The sequence below is a fragment of the Lynx rufus genome, unplaced genomic scaffold, assembly GCF_022079265.1.
Source record: "Lynx rufus isolate CCGP_SWC_20201006 ecotype Redwood Valley unplaced genomic scaffold, mLynRuf1.p SCAF_1, whole genome shotgun sequence".
Lineage (NCBI taxonomy): Eukaryota > Metazoa > Chordata > Mammalia > Carnivora > Felidae > Lynx > Lynx rufus.
Genome location: NW_025814823.1, coordinates 71,640,213 through 71,660,027, shown reverse-complemented (window position 1 = coordinate 71,660,027; position 19,815 = coordinate 71,640,213). Strand labels below are relative to the sequence as shown.

Genomic DNA, 19,815 nt, shown 5'->3' with positions numbered 1-19,815 from the left:
TACTGATGACGAAGGGAAAAGTAGTAACTCTACAGTAAAGAAATGTAAGAGACATCAGTTAACCAAGTCAACCTCAGCAGTAACGGGATAAACAGACCTCGCAGGACAGAGGAGGACAGTACATTTTCTGTATACTTGACAAGATACAGAGCCTCAATATAATCATCAGAAAGCAGACAGATGCAACATGAGGGATGTTCTATAAAATAAAGAGCCTGTGCTCATGAAAAAATGTAAAGATCATAGTTGAAAAAAAAAAAAGACTAACAAACTGTTCTAGATGGAGAAAAAGAGGTATGACAAGTAAATGTAATGTAGGGTCCAGAAAATGGGTTTCTTTTACCCTGAAAGACTTTAGTGGAACAACCAGTAAAATCTGAATATGATCCGTACATTAGATGATAAATAATATGTAAATGTTAATATCCCGATTTTTATAATGGCACTGTGGTAATGTAAAATAATTTTCTTGGGGTGCCTGGATGGTATCTGACTCTTGACTTTGGCTCAGGTCATGATCCCAGGGTCATGGGATCAAGTGCAGCATTGAGCTCTGAGCTGAGCATGGAGCCTGTTTAAGATTCTCTTTCTCCTTTTTCTTTCTCTCTCTCTCCTTCCCTCCCTCCGCCCCTTCCCCCACCCCATCATCAAAAAGGAGGAGGAGGAGGGAGAGAAAGAAAGAAAGAAAGAAAGAAAGAAAGAAAGAAAGAAAGAAGAAAGAAAGGGAAGAAAAGGAAGAAAAGAAAGAAAGAAAGAAAGAAAGAAAGAAAGAAAGAGAAAAGAAAGAAAGAAAGAAAGAAAGAAAGAAAGAAAGAAAGAAAGAAAGAAAGAATCTTCTTCTTGTTTTTAGGAAATACAGACATATTTAGAAGAAAAGGGATACCAGGCCTGCAATTTACCCTTAAATGTTCCAGGCAAAGAAGACATAGAGAGACATAAAGCAAATGTAAATGTTAGTGAAAGGTGTTCAGAACATCTTTGTGACATTTTGCAATTTTTCTGTACATCTGAAAGAATTTCACATAAAATTAATACAAATTAAAGCAACATCACTAAAGTTTGTTTTATATAATAAAATATTATTAAAATAAAGATATCTGACTTGATCAACATTTTATCTTCAATCAAACATAAAGATATCTTGGGTGGCTCAGTTTGTTAAGCATCCAACTCTTGATCTCAGCTCAGGTCATGATCTCACAGTTTGTGGGTTCAAGCTCCGCATCGGGCTCTGTGCTGGCAGTGCAGAGCCTGCTTGGGATTCATTCATTCATTCATTCATTCTCTCTCTCTCTCTCTCTCTGCCCCTCCCCTGCTTGTGTTCTCTCTCAAATAAATAAACATTAAAATAATAATAAAGATATCTGCCTTAGTCAACATTTTCTCTTTAATCAAAATCCACCGTGTTAAATAATCAATAGTAGATAATTTGTTCAATAGGTTTTCTCTGACTTAAACTTTTAAATATTTTGTGTTATTTGCCTAACAATTCCTAAGATTTAAAGAATAGGTAATGAAGTAACAGGCAAGTTTTCCTCAAGAAGAGCAAAATACAGGCAATTCTAATTATACACTTAAGTTAACCTCAAATGAAAATTAACACTGAGGGAAGTTCAAAAGAGAAAAAAGTCACAGAAAGTATAGAGAAGTCAGAACAAAGAAGTATGTGTTAACTTGGCCATGAGAGAGAAGGAGGGTTATGAAAAGTATTCAAAATTCCTTAAATGAAGAAGTATTTGGTTGTAATTGTCAACTGGTAAATGGTGGCCCAACTGCCTAGTCAAGGCAGAAGGTGTCCCCAAAGATGACCCAACCAACATACCTAACTAACATGTAATAGCACTGAAATTTACAAAATCCCACCATATGCATGAACCTGTTCCTTAATACTCCACTCTCATTTTATATAGAAGGCATATGAGTTACAAAGAAGAGGTATTTGGTGAGTGAACATTAAGAGTATCTAATAATCAGGGGTGCCTGGGTGACTCAGTCAGTTAAGTGTCTGACTTCAGCTCAGGCCATGATCTCACAATCTTGTGAGCTCAAGTCTGGTGTCGGGCTCTGTGCTGACAGCTCAGAGCCTGGAGCCTGCTTCAGATTCAGCCTGTGTCTGTCTGTCTGTCTATCTGTCTCTCTCTCTCTCTCTCTCTCTCTCTCTCTCTCTCTCCCTCCCTCCCTCCCTCTCTCTCCCTCTCTCTCTCTGCCCTTCCCCTGATCATGCGCTCTCTCTCAGGAAAAAACAAATAAAAAATAAAAATAAAATTTTAATTAAAAAAAGAATAATATTCAAATAATGTTTTTTGTAATTTTGCAAAATTAACGTGATTTTACGAAACATCTTTATTAAATGCATCAAGTCTTGGGGCACCTGGGTGGCTCAGTCAGTTAAGCACCTGACAGGCTCAGGTCATGATCTTGCAGTTCATGGGTTCTGGCCTTGCATCAGGCTCTGTGCAGGCTCTGTCTCCAGCTCTCTCTGTCCCTCCCCTGCTCACAGACTGTCTCTCTCTCTCTCTCTAATATAAACATTAAAAAAAGAAAAAAGAAAAAGAAAAAATAAATAAATACATCAAATCTAACCCAACAAATGTTACAAGACTTGGTTTGGGAACGCTCTCTTTGGTAAGCAGAACCTGTTTGATTCAACTCAACAGAGTAGTTTAGGTGTAACTACCTGTTGAATTATGAGGAAATTGCCCTGTTATATAAAACTGAGTTTCATAATGGTATTTGGCATAACAGATCCCTGTTCGGTTTGTTGTTATTCCAGCCTGAAAGTATAACAGATGCCATTATTTTTGGTTGTGCTCTTTCGGTTCAGAGAGCTTCTTTGTCCAGAACAGAACCTAGCATACATCTATTAAAATTCTGATGCTCTACCTTCTGAGAATACAGGATTTCAAAATAAAGATCTAAAGTTATTATATTTTGATCCACAGCACTCAAAGATAAAAAGCACATTGGGAAATGGGCCCCAACATAGGATTCCTGTAAACTCACCTTGAAAATAATGGCTATATTCAAGTGTGGCAGTAAAAACTGAAGAGATTCTATTATAGAGCTTCCCCGAGCTTCCCAACACAAATAGCTAGATGAAGAAAGGATAACGGCTTTATGTTATGGGCTGAACTGTGTCCCCCCTCTCCCCCCATTTCATATGTTTAAGCCCTAACCCCTAGTACCTCAGAATATGACTGTATCTGGAGACAGGGTCTTCAAAGAGGCAATTAACTTAAAATGAGGTCATTAGGGTGGGCCCTAATCCCACATGACTAATGTCCTTAAAAGAAGAGATTAGGGGGGCGCCTGGGTGAGTCAGTGGGTTAAGTGTCCGACTTCAGCTCAGGTCATGATCTTGCTGTCTGTGGGTTCAAGCCCCACGTCGGGCTCTGTGCTGACAGCTCAGAGCCTGGAGCCTGCTTCAGATTCTGTGTCTCCCTCACTCTCTGCCCCTCCCATGCTTGCGCTCTGTCTCTGTCTCTCAACAATAAACATTAAAAAAAATTTTTTTAATGTTCTTTTTTTGAAAAAAAGAAGAAGAAGAAATTAGGACACGAACATACAGCACAGAAGACAGACCATGTGAAGACACAGAGACAAGACGGCGATCTGCAGGCCACAGAGAGAGGCCACCAGAAGAAACCAACACTGTGAACATCTTCATTTTAGACTTCTAGCCAGAACTATGAGAAAATAAATTTCTGCTGGTTATGCTAAGTGAAATAAGTCAGGCAGAGAAAGACAGATACCATATGTTTTCACTCATATGTGGATCCTGAGAAACTTAACAGAAGACCAGGGGGTAGGGGAAGGGGGAAAAAAAAGTTACAGAGAGGGAAGGAGGCAAACCATAAGACACTCTTAAATACTGAGAACAAACTGAAGGTTGATGGGGGTGGGGGAGAGGGGAAGTGGGTGATGGGCATTGAGGAGGGCACCTGTTGGGATAAGCACTGGGTGTTGTATGGTGTTGTCAAAACCAATTTGACAATAAATTATACATTAAAAAAAAAATTTCTTCTGGTTAGGCCACCCTGTCTGTGGCACGTTGTTACAGCAGCTCTAGGAAACTAACACAGGAACAAATTTGAAAAATTAAAATCTAGGTAAGAGTCCAGAACTCAAAGACATCAAAATAGTCTTTCAATAGTAGACACCACAGTATGCTTTCAAACAAAAACCTAAGTGAAGGTATCTGACCTATTCACATCTGAGTAATAGAAACTTCTTTCCTTCAACTTTCTAATAAGACTCAATAAATATAAAGGGAAAATATAGCATAGCCTACACTGTATTCTCAGTTTCATATGAGACTGGCTTCAAATATTCCAGAACACTCCAGTTCTGGCTTACTCTAAGCCAGTCTGTGAACCTTGGCCTGACTTTAAAAATAATCAAAAAGGTCAACTTCTGCCCATATCTAAAATGTCCCTTCTGGCAAAAATGTAATTTTACAAATTAGTCACAAATCCATTTTCCATATTAATTTATCCTAATTGCATCGATTATTCTTTCAATCAACACTCTAACTTCAAAGAAGACCGAACTCTTTTAGTATGGACAATCCTGAATATTTTTAAAATCCAAAACTGCTCTGAAATTAGAATATGGTATTTGTCAGTTATAGTCAATTCTTAGAAATCAGAATTTGGATTGCAATAATTCTTAATTTTTAAATAAGTGAAATAACAAAGAGGAAAAATCAATTTAGAGTTTCTAAAATCCTTCTGCAATATAAAGATACCACATGGTGCAGAATTATCTGATGGGAGGTGGGGGTGTCTCGTCTCCATAGAATCTCATCAATTCCACTTCACTTTCTCTTTCATCCCATTGTGAAAGTAGATTCTGATTTCACTGTGGCAATCACATATGAGGAACTGACTAAAATCTAACAAAAGTGGGAGAATTCAGCTCTCTTTTCTTAAGGATATGGAATGGTCAGCCAGCTGACCACACCTGGGCGTTCACTACTGTAAGATATTATTCCTTTCTACTTGACAGTGTTCCAGTTCTTATAATCTTTGTAGACTACATAAAGGCTGTTTTCCCAAAGAACTAAAATCTATAAACAACCTACACTTGGAAATCAGCAATTATACACACACACGAATTTGCAAAGGTATATTCAGGGTCCTAACATTAATCTTCTAGCAAAAAGGTCTAAGCAAAAATAACGTATGAATGTAACAAACACTTTTACGCATCAGCTTCATTTTTAGATTTCCAAGCCTTCTTCTAGTCTCCTAGTCTCTTGCACAAATATCCTTATGATAAAAAGATACCTTTCAAAGTGGTTTATTGCAAGTATATTTGTTCATTTGCAACAATGTTTCTGCAGTTAACAGACAAAAGAATAATTTAAAAAGTTATTAATTTGTGGCTCAGTTTGCCATTTGAAAAAAATGACTACTGACAAGCTTTCCTAATAATGACAATAGTAATAGTAAACACGTTAACCACATTTAACAAACATAGCATGCAGAATATCATGGTGAAATTCTCAGGAAGAAGGAGTGTTTAGTCTAAATCAGGCACTTTTCTGAGCATTTTAAATGCATTAACTCATTTAATGCCCACAATCCTATACAGCACATGCTACAGTTACTGTCCCTTTATAGACGCAGGTAATGAAGCATAATAAAGTTAAGGAACTTCCTCATAGTCCTACAACCAGGAAGGAGTAGAGCTAGGATTTACTTGCGCTAATCAGAATAGAGGATGTTTGCAATTAATGAAAACAATGAATAAAGGACTTGCCCATTAGTCAGCTATAGCTGTTATGAACCATTTTAGGGTCTAGAACCTCACTAAATTTCTCTCTAGAAAAGCATGTATCCAATTTCAGAGGGTCCACAGATTCCTCCAAAGCTGCTTAACGACATCCAGGTAACCCTGGTTAAATATTTCTGCTTTGGAAGATGGCCAAACCAGCACCGCTCCACTCCAAATCCCATGGTCTCTATTTCCCCCAGAGTCAGTGAGCAGTTCAGGATACTGCAAACAGTGATGGAGAGCAGGTGGCTGTGGTCTCCCGTGGGCTGGGGGACACCTGGAGGCCAGCTTCAGAGATCCCCAGGAAAAGATATGAAAGAAGAGGTCACGGAGACAGCTTGGCCTGCAGAGATCTATGCTGCCAGAAAACACAGTTGCTAAAGGCTCCAGGAGAGTCCCTGATCACTCGGCTAACAAGTCTGAGTAGTGAATGAATATTAGCTGGATTCTCCTGGAGACGAAGAGAACACGAAGAGATATATGCTCTTCCTGACCTCAGGAGTAGATAAGGCTGTGTCTTCAACCACTCGAAGGACTGCTGCCACTTTGAATATTACAACAAACAGAACTCAGTACTGAGCCCAAAATCAACTACAGTAAAGCCACGGGAGGCAGCTTACCCATCAGGGACAGGCCAATCATTCAGAATAATGCTATAGACACCTAGTGAAACAGAGCAGCTGAGGAACAGGAGGAAAAAAAAAAAAAGCAATGGGGCATTTAGAAACTTCAAGGGTAGTAACACATGCACACATACCCCCATGCTCAAGGGGAATTTCTGGGATAAAATAACACAATTTCCCAACTATGCAACTTAGTTGAATACTTTAAGGAAAAGATGTAGCCATTAGAACTTGAATTAGAAGCCTGGAAGAGCAACATAAATATCAAATAACAGAACACAAGAGCACCTGTTTGGCTCAGTCAGTTAAGTGTCCAACTTTGGCTCAGGTCATAATCTCATGGCTCGTGAGTTCGAGCCCCACGTTGGGCTCTGTGCTGACAGCTCAGAGCCTGGAGCCTGCTTCAGATTCTGTGTCTCCCTCTGTCTCTCTGCCCCTTCCCTTCTCACACTGTCTCCCTCAAAAATAAATGTTAAAAAAATTTTTTTTAATTAAACCCTTTAAACAAGACAAAGATATGATATAATGATACAAGGTACACAATGCAAGTAAAATGTCATAAACATATACCTACCATACATAGATATAGATATATACATAAATATGCAAAGTAAACATTGCTTAAAATGCAAGGACAACTTGCTGTAAAATGAATATAGATGTACACTGAAGTAGTAACAGATGAAATTACATAATGTCTGAGATTTTTGTTAAAATACTCCAACTAAAAGGGACAAAAGCAAGGCTTATATAAAACAATATGAGCAAAGTAAACACAAAGCTAGGTTACAGATTCACGGGACTTTACCATACCACTCTTGCTCTTCTTAGACTTCTGTATGTTTGACAATTACCATGCATAAAAGAGACAGAAAAACTGACACATGGAGGAAGAAAAAGAAGGAAGGGATGGGGGCAGGTGGGGAAGGAAAGAAATAAGAAAGAGGGAAAGAGCCAAGGAAAGAAATGCAAGAAGGTCCTGAATGCAAGAATTTTTAGAGCAGTGAAACTACTCTGCATGACACTGTAATGGTGGATACATGTCATCAAATATGTGTCAAAACCCACTGAATGTACAACACCAAGAATGAACCCTAATGTAAATTACTGGTTAATAACAATGTGTCAACACTGGTTCATCGATTGTAACAAATATACCACACTAATACAAAACATTAATAATAGGGGGAACTAAGGCTGGATGGGTAAAAGGGTATATAGGAACTCTTTGTACTTCCTACTCATCTTTCTGTAAACCTAAAACTTCTCTAAAAGATAAAATATATTTTTATTTATTTACTTACTTATTTTTGAGAGAGAAGGTGAGGGAGGGGCAGAAAGAGAGGGAGAGCAAGAATCCCTAGCAGGCTCAAGGCTGTCAGCATGGAAACCAATACAGGGCTCAATCCCAGAAACCGTGAAGGTCATGACCTGAGCCAAACACTTAACCAACTGAGCCACCCAGGCATCCCTATTTTTTTTAATTATGATGAGAAATTCTATGTATCTCTTTCTAAATCAAATAGATCCAATAAAAAAAAAAAGAACTCGGGCACCTAAGTGGCTCAGTTGGTTAAGCATCCAACTTCAGCTCGGGTCATGATCTCATGGTTCATGAGTCTGAGCTCCACATCAGGCTCTGCGCTGAGAGATTGTCTCCCTTTCTCTCTGCCTCTCCCCTGCTCATGCTCTCTCACACACACACAAAATAAATAAATACACTTAAAAAGTAGTTAAAAAAATCTAGAAGAACATGAATAAATCATTAACCTTCAATAATCTTGATTATGAATAGATCATATTACCTCATAAAGTATGGACAGTCTACCACAAAAGGAATTAGAAAGTTGTTTAAAGACCTACCACTGAGAAAGATACCAATACAAATGGATTCACATCTGAGTTTTAATATTTAAGGAACACATAATGCCTATTACCTATACAATATTCTCACAGTTTCAAAAAATACATATAATATTAAGTCTGGTAAAGACAGTATTTTAAAAAGTAAAAATTCAAAATCATTATAATTAGCTCACAAAATCCAGTAAAACACCAAAAGGAAAATCATTATGTCTAATTAAAATTTATTATAGGAATATAAAGCAAAAGTATCAAAAGAATTCACAACGTTAATAAAAGATAAAAGCTATTTTTCCTTATTAGTAGTAATTGGTAGACAACTAACAGTTTTGGCCACAACTAGAGACAAAGGTAAGATCTTGCAAATTTCTAGAGGGAGAATTTTTTTTTAATTTTTTAAATATTTATTTTTGAAGGAGAGACAGAGTGTGAGCAGGGGAGGGGCAAAGAGAGTGGGAAACACAGAATCTGAAGTAGGCTCCAGCCTCTAAGTTGTCAGCACAGAGCCTGATGTGGGGCTCGAACCCACGAGCTGTGACATCATGGCCTGAGCTAAAGTCAGACACTTAACTGACTAATCCACCCAGGCGCCCCAAGAGGGAGAAAAATTTTTAAACAAATGGTCAAGAATCAGAATACATCTCAATATCAAAAGTCAAAACTAAAAGAAAGCCGGAAAAGGTCTTCAAGACACTAACAGAAAGTTAATTCTAATCCAGAATTCTATACTCAAAATTCTAGAAAAAAACACAGGAGAAAGTCTTTGTGACCTCAGGTTAGACAAAGAATGCTCAGGTACGATACCAAAGGCACAATCCATAAATGAGGAAAAAATAGTAAACTGGGCTTTAATGGGTAAAAAACTTATGTTTCAAAAGACACCATTAAGAAAATAGAAAGACAAGCCACAAACTGGGAGAAAATACCTAGAAATTGCATATCTGTATCAAGAATGTATAAAGAATTCTTATAGGGGCAGCTGGCTGGCTCAGTTAGTGGAGTGTGCAACTCTTGATCTCAAGGTTGTGAGTTTGAGCCCCACGTTGGGTGTAGAGATAACTTAAATAAAATCTTTAAAAAAAATAATTCCACAGCTCAGTAATAATAAGATAAACCAATTTAAAATTAGGCAAAGGATATGATTAGACACTTTAACTAAAGGAGATAACATGACTGACCAATAAGCACCTAGAGATTTGATATCACTAAGCATTAGGGAATAGCAAATTAAACCCCAAAGAGATAGCATTTTGTATCCACTAGAATGGCTATCATGAAAAAGACAATTAAAAAGTACCTATTCAGAAGGATATGGAAATGTAGAGAAACTGAAACTCTTCCACATTATTTATGGAAATGTAAAATGGTGCAGCCACTTTACAGCTGTTTAGACAGCTGGACAGTTTCATAATTTACCACACAACAAACAATTCCATTCTATGTATCTACCCAAGAGTAATTAAATAATTTGTCCAAACTCTTATACCTCAATCATCATAGCAGCATTATTCACAACAGCCAAAAAGTGGGCGCAATTAAAATATCCACAAACTTATAAGTAGGGAAGTAAAATATAGGATATCCACACAATGGAATACTATTCAGCAATTAAAACAGACTACTGAAACACACTACACCATAAATAAACCTCAAAAACATGCTAAGACGTCAGACACAAAAGACCATATATTGTTTGATCTCACGTATACAAAGTGTCCAGAAATATAAAATATGGAAACTACAGAAACAAAGTAAATTAACTGTTGTCTGGGAGTGGGGATGTAAAAAGGAATGACTACAGGGGTACCTGGCTAGCTCAGTCATTACAGTATCCAACTCTTGATCTTGGGGTTGTGAATTTGAGCCCCACATTGGGTGTGGAGATTACTTTAAAAAAATAAAATCTTTTAAAAAAGAAACGAAATGGCTTCAAATGTGCACAGGTAACTTTATGGGGTGATAGAAATGTTCTATAGAATGATTCTGATGTTAGTAGCACAACTCTGTATATTTATTTAAATTTTATTGACTTGTCTTAGTCCATTTGGGACGCTGTAACAGAATAACATGGACTGGGTGGCTTATAAAAAACAGAAATTTATTTTTCACAGTTCTGAGGTTGGGAAGTCCAAGATCAAGGTGCCAGCCAATGCAATGTCTGATGAGAGTCACTTTCCAATTCATACATGGGAGTCTTCTTTCTCACTCTGTCCTCACATGACAGAAGGGAGAAGGTTGCTCTCTAGGGTCTCTTTTACGAGGTCACAAATTCCATTAGTGAGGCCTCCACCCTCGTAACCTAATCACCTCCCAAAAGCCTCACCTCCAAATACCATCACCTTGGGAGTTATGTTTTAACATACGAATTTTGGAGGGATACAAACATTCACTCTACTGAGTTTGTATACTTAAAATGGATGAATGTTATGATATGCACATTACACCACAATAAAAACTACTGGGTTTTTTCCCCACAATAAGTTAATACAGAGTCATCTGCACTCATGCAAATTCTCATTTAATTAGGTCCTGTGCACTAGTTCTTAGGAAGCTACCTTTTAAAGACGTGTTCCAGGAAAAAAGGGAATAAACGAATGTTTACGACAAAAATCCAAGAGAAAAGAGATCCAAAAAAGGGAAGTGTAAGGAATCTTCAGGACAAAGTAGGGAAATCTCAGCTAAAAAGTCAAAATGCAAATGTAGAAGGCAACCACTCCAGACTACAGTAAGTCAAAAGGAACCAACTATTTCTACCAAAAAGTAAAACTGACAGAAAACTCAACGTGCTTGCAAATACTTAAACATGGGACAAGTTTTTGGATAAATAAGTGATAGGCACACAGAAAACTAAGCAAACAAAGACAATTTTTAACAGTAAGGAAAAACTGGTGCAGGAAAGTGAAAGTAATCTTAGGTGACAACAGGACTGCTGTGAATAGTGTTCACACTGTGGTCATAATAAAATCCCAAACACTGAGCTAACCCAAATCATGACATAGTAGACTAGAAAGATGGGAAATGTGCATTTGTGCAGAGGGGGTGGACAAAGTGAGATGCTGACAGAAGAAAATGGAAAATCAAGAAAGTCCTGTGTACATGTAGCGATTAAAAAGATATAAAAAATATTAAAAGAATCAGCTAAATTAATTCAAATTGGTCAGAGCCATCAATACGAGGCTCCCTTGTGAGGGAGGGGCAATAACTGTCCCTAAACAAAAGCAAAGGACAAGCAAGAGCTTTCCTCCTGCTCTTCTTTCCCTAGCAGCACTGGCTGTTCCCTCCCTACAGCTGTAGTTCCCCACACAGATCAGTTTAAAGAGCCTTCTCTCTTCCAAGTGATTTCTCATCTCTCCTTTCTCTATTTCCTTTTCCTCTTTCTTTCTTCCTTTCTTTCTTTCTGTTTTCTTAGTGAATTTTGGTAGTTAAAAAGTCCAGTAACATGCTAATTCAGCGATCTCAAACCCCAGAATTTTATACCCAGGTGAAAGGAAATTTTTCAGTTATAAAGACAACCTTACCACCCATCTAAGAACTCAGAAAATACACCATGGATACCTCTCAAAAATAAGTTCTTTTAAAAGAAAGAAAAAGAAGAACATATAACCATAAGATGAATCAAAATGAAGAACCGATTAATCATGAGGCTATGGAAAGATGCTGCTGGTGACCATAAAAACAAGTTAAAATACAAAAAGGGAAGACACTAGGAGAGTTCTGCTACAGAAATGTTACAGTAATATAAAACTAATAATAAAAATAGCAAAAATGAAGAGTTAGGGGGAAAAGACAGCAGAATTAAATATAAATATGCCAATTTCCATTCATTTTTGTAAAAGGGAAACAATATATTCTTTCAAATTAAAGTATGAAGAAATATGATGACAAAAACATAAATGGTTTTAATAACCATTTTTCTTATTAAGAACATCTTTTAAGGACTTAATATCTCTGGAAAATTAGAAACATTTATCTAATAGTTCAGCAATTTCATCATTTTAATCTTTTTCTTTGGTTAAATATAAACGAAATAAGCGAATTCTAAAACATCATATAAAAAAATAAGAGTAATGAGAAAGGAACAGTCCTGCTGGATATTGTGTTATAACACAGAGATATAACATCCCAAACCGTGTGGTACTAGCACATGATTAAACAGAAAGGTTAAAAAAGAAAACAGATCTACACACATATGAGAATTCATGATAAAATTAAGGTGACTTCCAATTACTACATTAAAGAAAAATTATTCAAAGATGGTTGTGACAATCAGGTAGCCATTTTTTAAACAGATAAAATCAAATTCCAGATGAAGTGAAAACTTCACCAGGAAAGATGAAGTAAGTACTAAAAGAAAACATGTAAGAAAAATATTTAATTTATGAATGAGTAGGAAAAGCCTAAGTATGTTGTAACACCAAAAATAAGAGATTTAAAATGCAAGTGTAAGACTTAAAACAAAAAATATCTACATAGGAAGAAAAAACAATATACCAAGTCAAAGAGGCAAGAGGTGAAGAAGGAAAAATAACAAATCACACCTATTTTGTTTTGTTTTAATCCACATTTATTTGGTAATCTTGCCAAGAAACAAATGGTTTGTAGATGGGAGAAGAAACCAATTATTTACTCATAGAACATATTAGCACTATTCCCCACATCTCAATTCCATATAAGGCAATGTGATAAAGGCCTTATTTCCCTACGCATGCAGAAGAGTAAGAAGCACAGGAGAGGAACCCCAAAACTATTAAACTCAGGGCTTATGTAAGAGTTGCTGCCATATCTGCCCTTCCTTGACCCTGAGGAGAGTGAGCCAACCTGGCTCTAATGTACACCTATCTTTCTGAGGGAAGGGGAAATTCAAATGGCTCTGAGGAAAAATAAGACTCTCTCCAGTTCTGTCTTAAAGTCACTATCCTTCAATCTAGGCACGAACAGTCTTTCTTTGACTAGAAAGCCCTCACTCTAGGGGAGCTCCTGGGTGGCTCAGTCGGTTGAGCGTCTGACTCGGTTTTGGCTCAGGTCACAATCTTACAGTTTGTGGGTTTGAGCCCCGCATTCGGCTCTGTGCTGACAGTGAGGAGCCTACTTGGGATTCTCTCTCTCCCCCTCTCTATGCCTCTCTAACAAAATAAATAAGTAAACTTAAAAAAAAAAAAAAAGACAAGCCCTCACTCTATAGAAAGGTGAAAAATATTCACAGAGCATTGCTTCCTCTTAATATCACAAATGCCGGGGCGCCTGGGTGGCTCAGTCGGTTGAGCGGCCAACCTCGGCTCAGGTCATGATCTCGCAGTCCGTGAGTTCGAGCCCCGTGTCAGGCTCTGTGCTGACAGCTCAGAGCCTGGAGCCTGTTTCAGATTCTATGTTTCCCTCTCTCTGACCCTCCCCCGTTCATGCTCTCTCTGTGTCTCAAAAAAGATAAAATAAAACGTTAAAAAAAAAAAAATTTAAAAAAAATATCACAAATGCCTATTGCCTAAAAAAAATAAAGGACACCTACAATAACAAAAGGCTAAGGATCTAATAGTCAATTCAAAGAAAAGGGAATGTGAATCAGTCTATGAAGAAAAATTCAACCTCACTCATAAGAAGGAAAATGAAAATGAGATGCTATTTTTCACTATTAGACAAAGGCAGAAAGTCAAAGATCCTTTTGGTCAGGGAATAAAGAAATAAGCTCTCCTATAAAAGACACCAATAATACTTAATTAAATTACTAAAGCTCACATTTCCCCAGCAATTCTACTTCCACATGTGCAAAATGATGATGTACAGGATCATTCATAATCGCAATATTTGTGATAGCAAAATCCTGGAAAAACTGCCAACAGGAAACTGGTGAAATTCTAGGACTGTACAGCTACAACTAAATGTTAAAAATCATAAAAAAAGAAGATAATGCTTTAAGTTAGATATGGAACACTACCAAAGATGCATTGTTAAGTAAAACAAAGGATGCCTCCAGAGGAAAATTAAATGGTTGAGATAAAAATGTGGTATGGAGAGTTATTTTTCCAATGTATACTCTTTTGAACCATTTGGAATTTTTTTAAACCAAATATTGCCAATTCTTAGTTTTATCATTAAGATACGAAACTAAAACTATTCAAGCAGAATTACATACAATTTCGTTAATTAAAATGGCATTTTAACAAAATCACCTTTTTCGGTCTTCCGTAAGGAGAGAAGGAAACATCTATACAGGTATGTGTGTGTGAGTAGATGTATATGTGAGCTTCTACTACAGGAAATGAGGCATTTCAAGCAAAAGGAATGACATGATAAAGGTACACAGAGGTCACACTGAATAGCACACTTGGGAAAGAAAGGACTCTCTCCTAACTAGTATATCAAGAATAACAGTAGCAGGAAAGAGCACTCTGAGGGAAGGTGGAGGATACAGAAAAAAGGAACCGTAACGGGGAAGCATTTGAATTTTTTCATTAAGCAACAGAAAACTAACGACTGTGAAAACAATCAAACATATACAAGGACAGCATAGATAATTCTGACATATAAATTCTGACCAGACTGAGAACAAAGTCAGTCAACTGAACCAAGCATTCATGCACCAAAACTGGTGACTTTCTCAGTGTCGCACCTCTTTAAGGAGAAACTGTATCTGTATTTCAAATTTCGCTCCCCCCCCCAAAATAAATAAATAAATAAATAAATCAAGCAATGTGATGCTACTCACATTTCTGTTAACCAGAAAAAAGCGTGTTAAGTTCTGAAGCTGGAAAAAGTGATAGCCCAATCAAGATATTTCAAGGAAGAAAACAAAACAAACAAAAAAAAAAGAACACAGAAAATTATAGCCCTCCAGGCTCAAAATGAAACACTAATTAGAGATAACATGTATCTTAGAAGATAAAGAATTTGGTGAATGTGCCTTAAGTACTATAATTTAAGGTTAGTAAAGAAATTTGAAAGAGAAAATCTATTACAAGAACATTTGAATTGTTTAAATATCAGAAAGAAGTCTCTGAAATATGTAAGAATGGCTTTCTGAATACGATGAAATTCAAGGTTCTTTTTTCATGTTCCCATTCAGTTACAGCTTCCACCAAGAAATATCCCAACACACATGCTTCTAGAAAATCAAAATTAATTTGTCTGATAACTGATAGGATTACAGTCACTGGAAGTCAACACACATAAAAAAATAATAATAAAACATTAAATGGGAAACACAAATGGATGAAAGTGTGATATTAAATAGCATAAAATTAGGTACTATCAGATATAATAAGGTAAAGCTTGTCACAAAATTAATTTTTTAAATTCATTTATAATTTTTTTCTGGGAGTATAGAACAGAACTTGCTGACAAGCTATCTAAGACATAAACTGTAAACATAAGTAGTTAATGACTTTGATCAACTGCATAGCATCATCTGACATAATACCAACTTTCAGAGGTCTTATACCAAAACAACCATGGGGGGGCCAACTTGGAAAAACTTTCAGATTGAGATAAATGAGCCAGGAACAAATAAAATGCGCGCGCGCGCGCGCGCGCGCGCGCACACACACACACACACACACACACACACACACACACACACAGGAATAAAGTGTCCTGAAGACAACACTTGTTATTAATTTTGTAAATTCTGATAATTACCCTAAACAATCTAGTAGCTCTTGCGTCTGGAATAAAATACAAATGTCTTGTAGTCACTTTAAATTCCCTTCAGAAATCATATTACAAACTAGTATTCCCATCATGATATGATAAAGTCTCCATTTTAATAAAAAACGTGATTTCCCAGCTAATTATCTAATTAGACATACTTCGTTACAAAGACATTATTTTTAATCAAAATCAAATTAATCTCCAAAACGCAAAATTCTGTCACTCTTAAAGATATTCACGCCAATAAACTACAGGCTAAAAAAGTGATTTCAAACACAAGTATCTTAAGTTTTAAGCAACAACTGCTAAGGTAAATACTTACACAAACTCAACAAATATTTACAACATTGGTCTGAAACGCATCTAGATACCATAAATTCTGCCATAATAAATGAAATCCAATCCCACAGTGTAATCTTATCATGTTGAAAAAAGAAGCAAGGTATAAAAAGTTACATATCACATGATCCTGGCTGATTCAGTCGGGATTCAGTCAGAATAGGAAATAGGTCTAGAAGGATGGAGAAGGGATCCTTAGAAGGGGAAGAAGTTGGGCAGAGGGTGTAAGAAGCTGGCATTTTGGTTCTTCAAGATCCACTTGATGCTTCCATGGGTTTTTGCTATAGTAATTTTTCAACTTTAAATTTGTGTTTTATGTACTTTTCTGAATGTGTATTTTAGTTTACAGCTTAAATAAAAGAAAAAGGGGAAGAAGGAATAAAAGCCACCAGTCCTCCTAGACCTTGACTAGAACAGAGGAAGTATGTCCCTAATGTCAAGAATTCCACCGGGAATGCAAGCTGGTGCAGCCACTCTGGAAAATACTATGGAGGTTCCTTAAAAAACTAAAAATAGAACTACCCTACGACCCAGCAATTGCACTACTAGGCATTTATCTAAGGGATACAGGTGTGCCATTTCGAAGGGACACATGCACCCCCATGTTTACAGCAGCACTATCAACAATAGCCAAAGTATGGAAAGAGCCCAAATGTCCATCGATGGATGAATGGATAAAGAAGATGCAGTATGTATACACACACACACACACACACACACACACACACACACACACACACACATATATACAATGGAGTACTACTCGGCAATCAAAAAGAATGAAATCTTGCCATTTGCAACTATGTGGATGGAACTGGGAGAGTATTATACTAAGTGAAATTAGTCAATTAGAGAAAGACAAAAATCATATGACTTCACTCATATGAGGACTTTAAGAGACAAAACAGATGAACATAGGGAAGGGAAACAAAAATAATATAAAAACAGGGAGGGGGACAAAACAGAAGAGACTCATGGAGAACAAACTGAGGGTTACAGGAGGGGTTGTAGGAGGGGGGGCTGGGCTAAATGGGTAAGGGGCACTAAGGAATCTGCTCCTGAAACCATTGTTGCACTATATGCTAACTAATTTGGATGTAAATTTTAAAAAATAAAAAATAAAACAAGTTAAAAGAAAAAAAAGAAAAAAAAAAAAAAGAGTTCCAGGGTGGCAGCCTGACTTCTCAACCTCATCATGGTGGCAGTTCCTCTAGAAGCCAGGCTGGTTGGTCTAGTTCTGAGAGCCATTCCTGAAAGTTACTCTAGGGACCTTTCCTCCCCCCTCCATCTCCTCCAAAGATTTGTAAGCACTTAATCCCTTTCTGTTTATCACACCCACAGCAGTTCTCTCAACAGCACATGAACCCTGACTAATACAGGTCATCAAGAGAGGTTAGGGGAAAAAACCCAAGTGAAATTTCCAATATGGAGTATTAACGGTAACAAAGCAGAAGGCCTAGACACTGACCATTAAATTACCCTGTTAGTTATCTGTCATTCCCAACACATGTCTTAGCACAAGCATAAACATGAAATCTTTAGGACTTTATGAAGTTGACTTGTAAGTTTCATGAAAACAAAAATGGGTGGGAGAAGAGGGTCAAGTATAGAGGCATGGTGAGGAATGAAAAACAGTTACCTGGAGTCTCGTATTCATTTCCAAAAAATAAAAATTCTTCTTTGAGTCCACAAGGAATTCTACGGTTCCAGCAGAGGAATATTTTACTGCTTTGGCGAGAGCTACGGCTTGTTCTCCCATCGCTCTTCGAGTCTCAGAATCCAGAAAAATGCTGCCAATACAGAAAGATTAATCAACATTTTGAACAAAAGTAATCTTTTGTGTGCACTGTATAAAAATTTTCTTAGAGTTTACTCAGGTATGGTCTCTATCAATTTAAGATTTTATATTATATGCTTTACAAGTGTTTATAACATGTGCTTTTTGTGTTATTAAGCCTAACATGTTTAAATAAGTCAGCTTTAGATTTTTCATAAAACTAGTATTTGAACTTTCCACATTATGCTGCAACTTCCATCAGTTTTAGCACAAGTAGCTGTTTCCAACTAGTAAAACTTAAACACACATATTCAAATTTTCGCAAGCTAAAATTGGGAGATGTGCCTTCAGTAAAAGGCGAAAGATTTATGCGATTTGAAGAGAAACCAGAGCATGAGATGTGCCTTCAGAAGAACACGTGTGGTGGATGAACTACCTTCCGGCATGTGTTACAGCACTGCCGACTGGGGCTATGAGATCAGTATCAATGAATCAACAACATGCATTTAGCAAGGTGTCTTTCAACAAGAACACACATAAAACAAGGTTATGTCAGGACATTTTCATCAAGGTTACGTAGGGATTAAAATGACCCAACTAGAGGCTCACAGAACGTAACTCTGGGCCTCCCCTAGGAACAATGCTTCAGTATTCACTAATTCAGTGTTCACAAGGACTCTATAAAACATAACTACCACATATAACAAGAACTCATTGTACATCTAATAAATCCTCAAAACTTTTGTTTCACAATACCAAAATAACCCTCCAGCAGGCAAATAAACCTGAAATGTCTTCAATAAACTGTAAAGTAAAAAATACTCAGAGCGATAAGTAACCTCATCACTGCACTCAAATAAAACACAGCAGTAAAGTCAAAATCTAGAAACTGAAACCTACATATTACACTTACTTTACTATTTCACAAATAATAATATACAAATACCTATCAAGCATAATGATCAGTTCCCATTTTTTTTTGTTTGTTTTTGTTTTCTTTTTGGTTCCTATGGCTTTAAATGTTCCTTTTTTTCTCTCAATGAATAGGTGAGTTCAAACAAAAACTTACATTTCCAGAGAAAGAGAGAGAAATGAGACAAAAATAATGATTCAAGGTTCCTAGTCTGTGAAAGGTTTTTTCCCCCAGGTAAAACCTGAGTGAATTTTAAATAAAAAATTAGTTATATTAGAAGCAATAAGAAGATAGCACCAAATTATAAAAGCAGTGTGTCAGAGACTACTATTATTCTACCAGGAATCCTTGTCCCCTTCTACACAACTAGAAGAATTTTAGCAGGACACACAGTTACTTAATTTAAAAAAGGCTTTTCCCGGGGTGCCTGGGTGGCTCAGTCGGTTAAGCATCCGACTTCGGCTCAGGTCATGATCTCACGGCTGGTGGGTTTGAGCCCTACATCAGGCTCCTGGAACCTGCTTCCGATTCTCTCTCTCTGCCCTTTCCCTGCACATGTGTGCGCGCGCTCTCTCTCTCTCTCTCTCTCTCTCTCTCTCTGTCTCTCTCTCAAAAATAAACATTATGGGGCGCCTGGGTGGCGCAGTCGGTTAAGCGTCCGACTTCAGCCAGGTCACGATCTCGCGGTCTGTGAGTTCGAGCCCCGCGTCAGGCTCTGGGCTGATGGCTCAGAGCCTGGAGCCTGTTTCCGATTCTGTGTCTCCCTCTCTCTCTGCCCCTCCCCCGTTCATGCTCTGTCTCTCTCTGTCCCAAAAATAAATAAACGTTGAAAAAAAAATTAAAAAAAAATAAAAATAAAAATAAACATTAAAAATTAAAAA

General features: G+C 37.1%; 1 protein-coding gene across 4 annotated transcripts in view; it reads right to left on the bottom strand.

The window, feature by feature from the left end:
- The window catches only part of PCCA (propionyl-CoA carboxylase subunit alpha), a 414,072-nt gene that overhangs the window by 225,278 nt on the left and 168,979 nt on the right, over positions 1 to 19,815 (bottom strand). For all 4 annotated transcript variants that reach the window (XM_047081502.1, XM_047081516.1, XM_047081510.1 and 1 more), the window contains one exon: positions 17,884 to 18,034. In XM_047081502.1, coding sequence (XP_046937458.1) covers positions 17,884 to 18,034 — 151 coding nt within the window. The remainder of the gene's footprint in view (positions 1 to 17,883; positions 18,035 to 19,815) is intronic.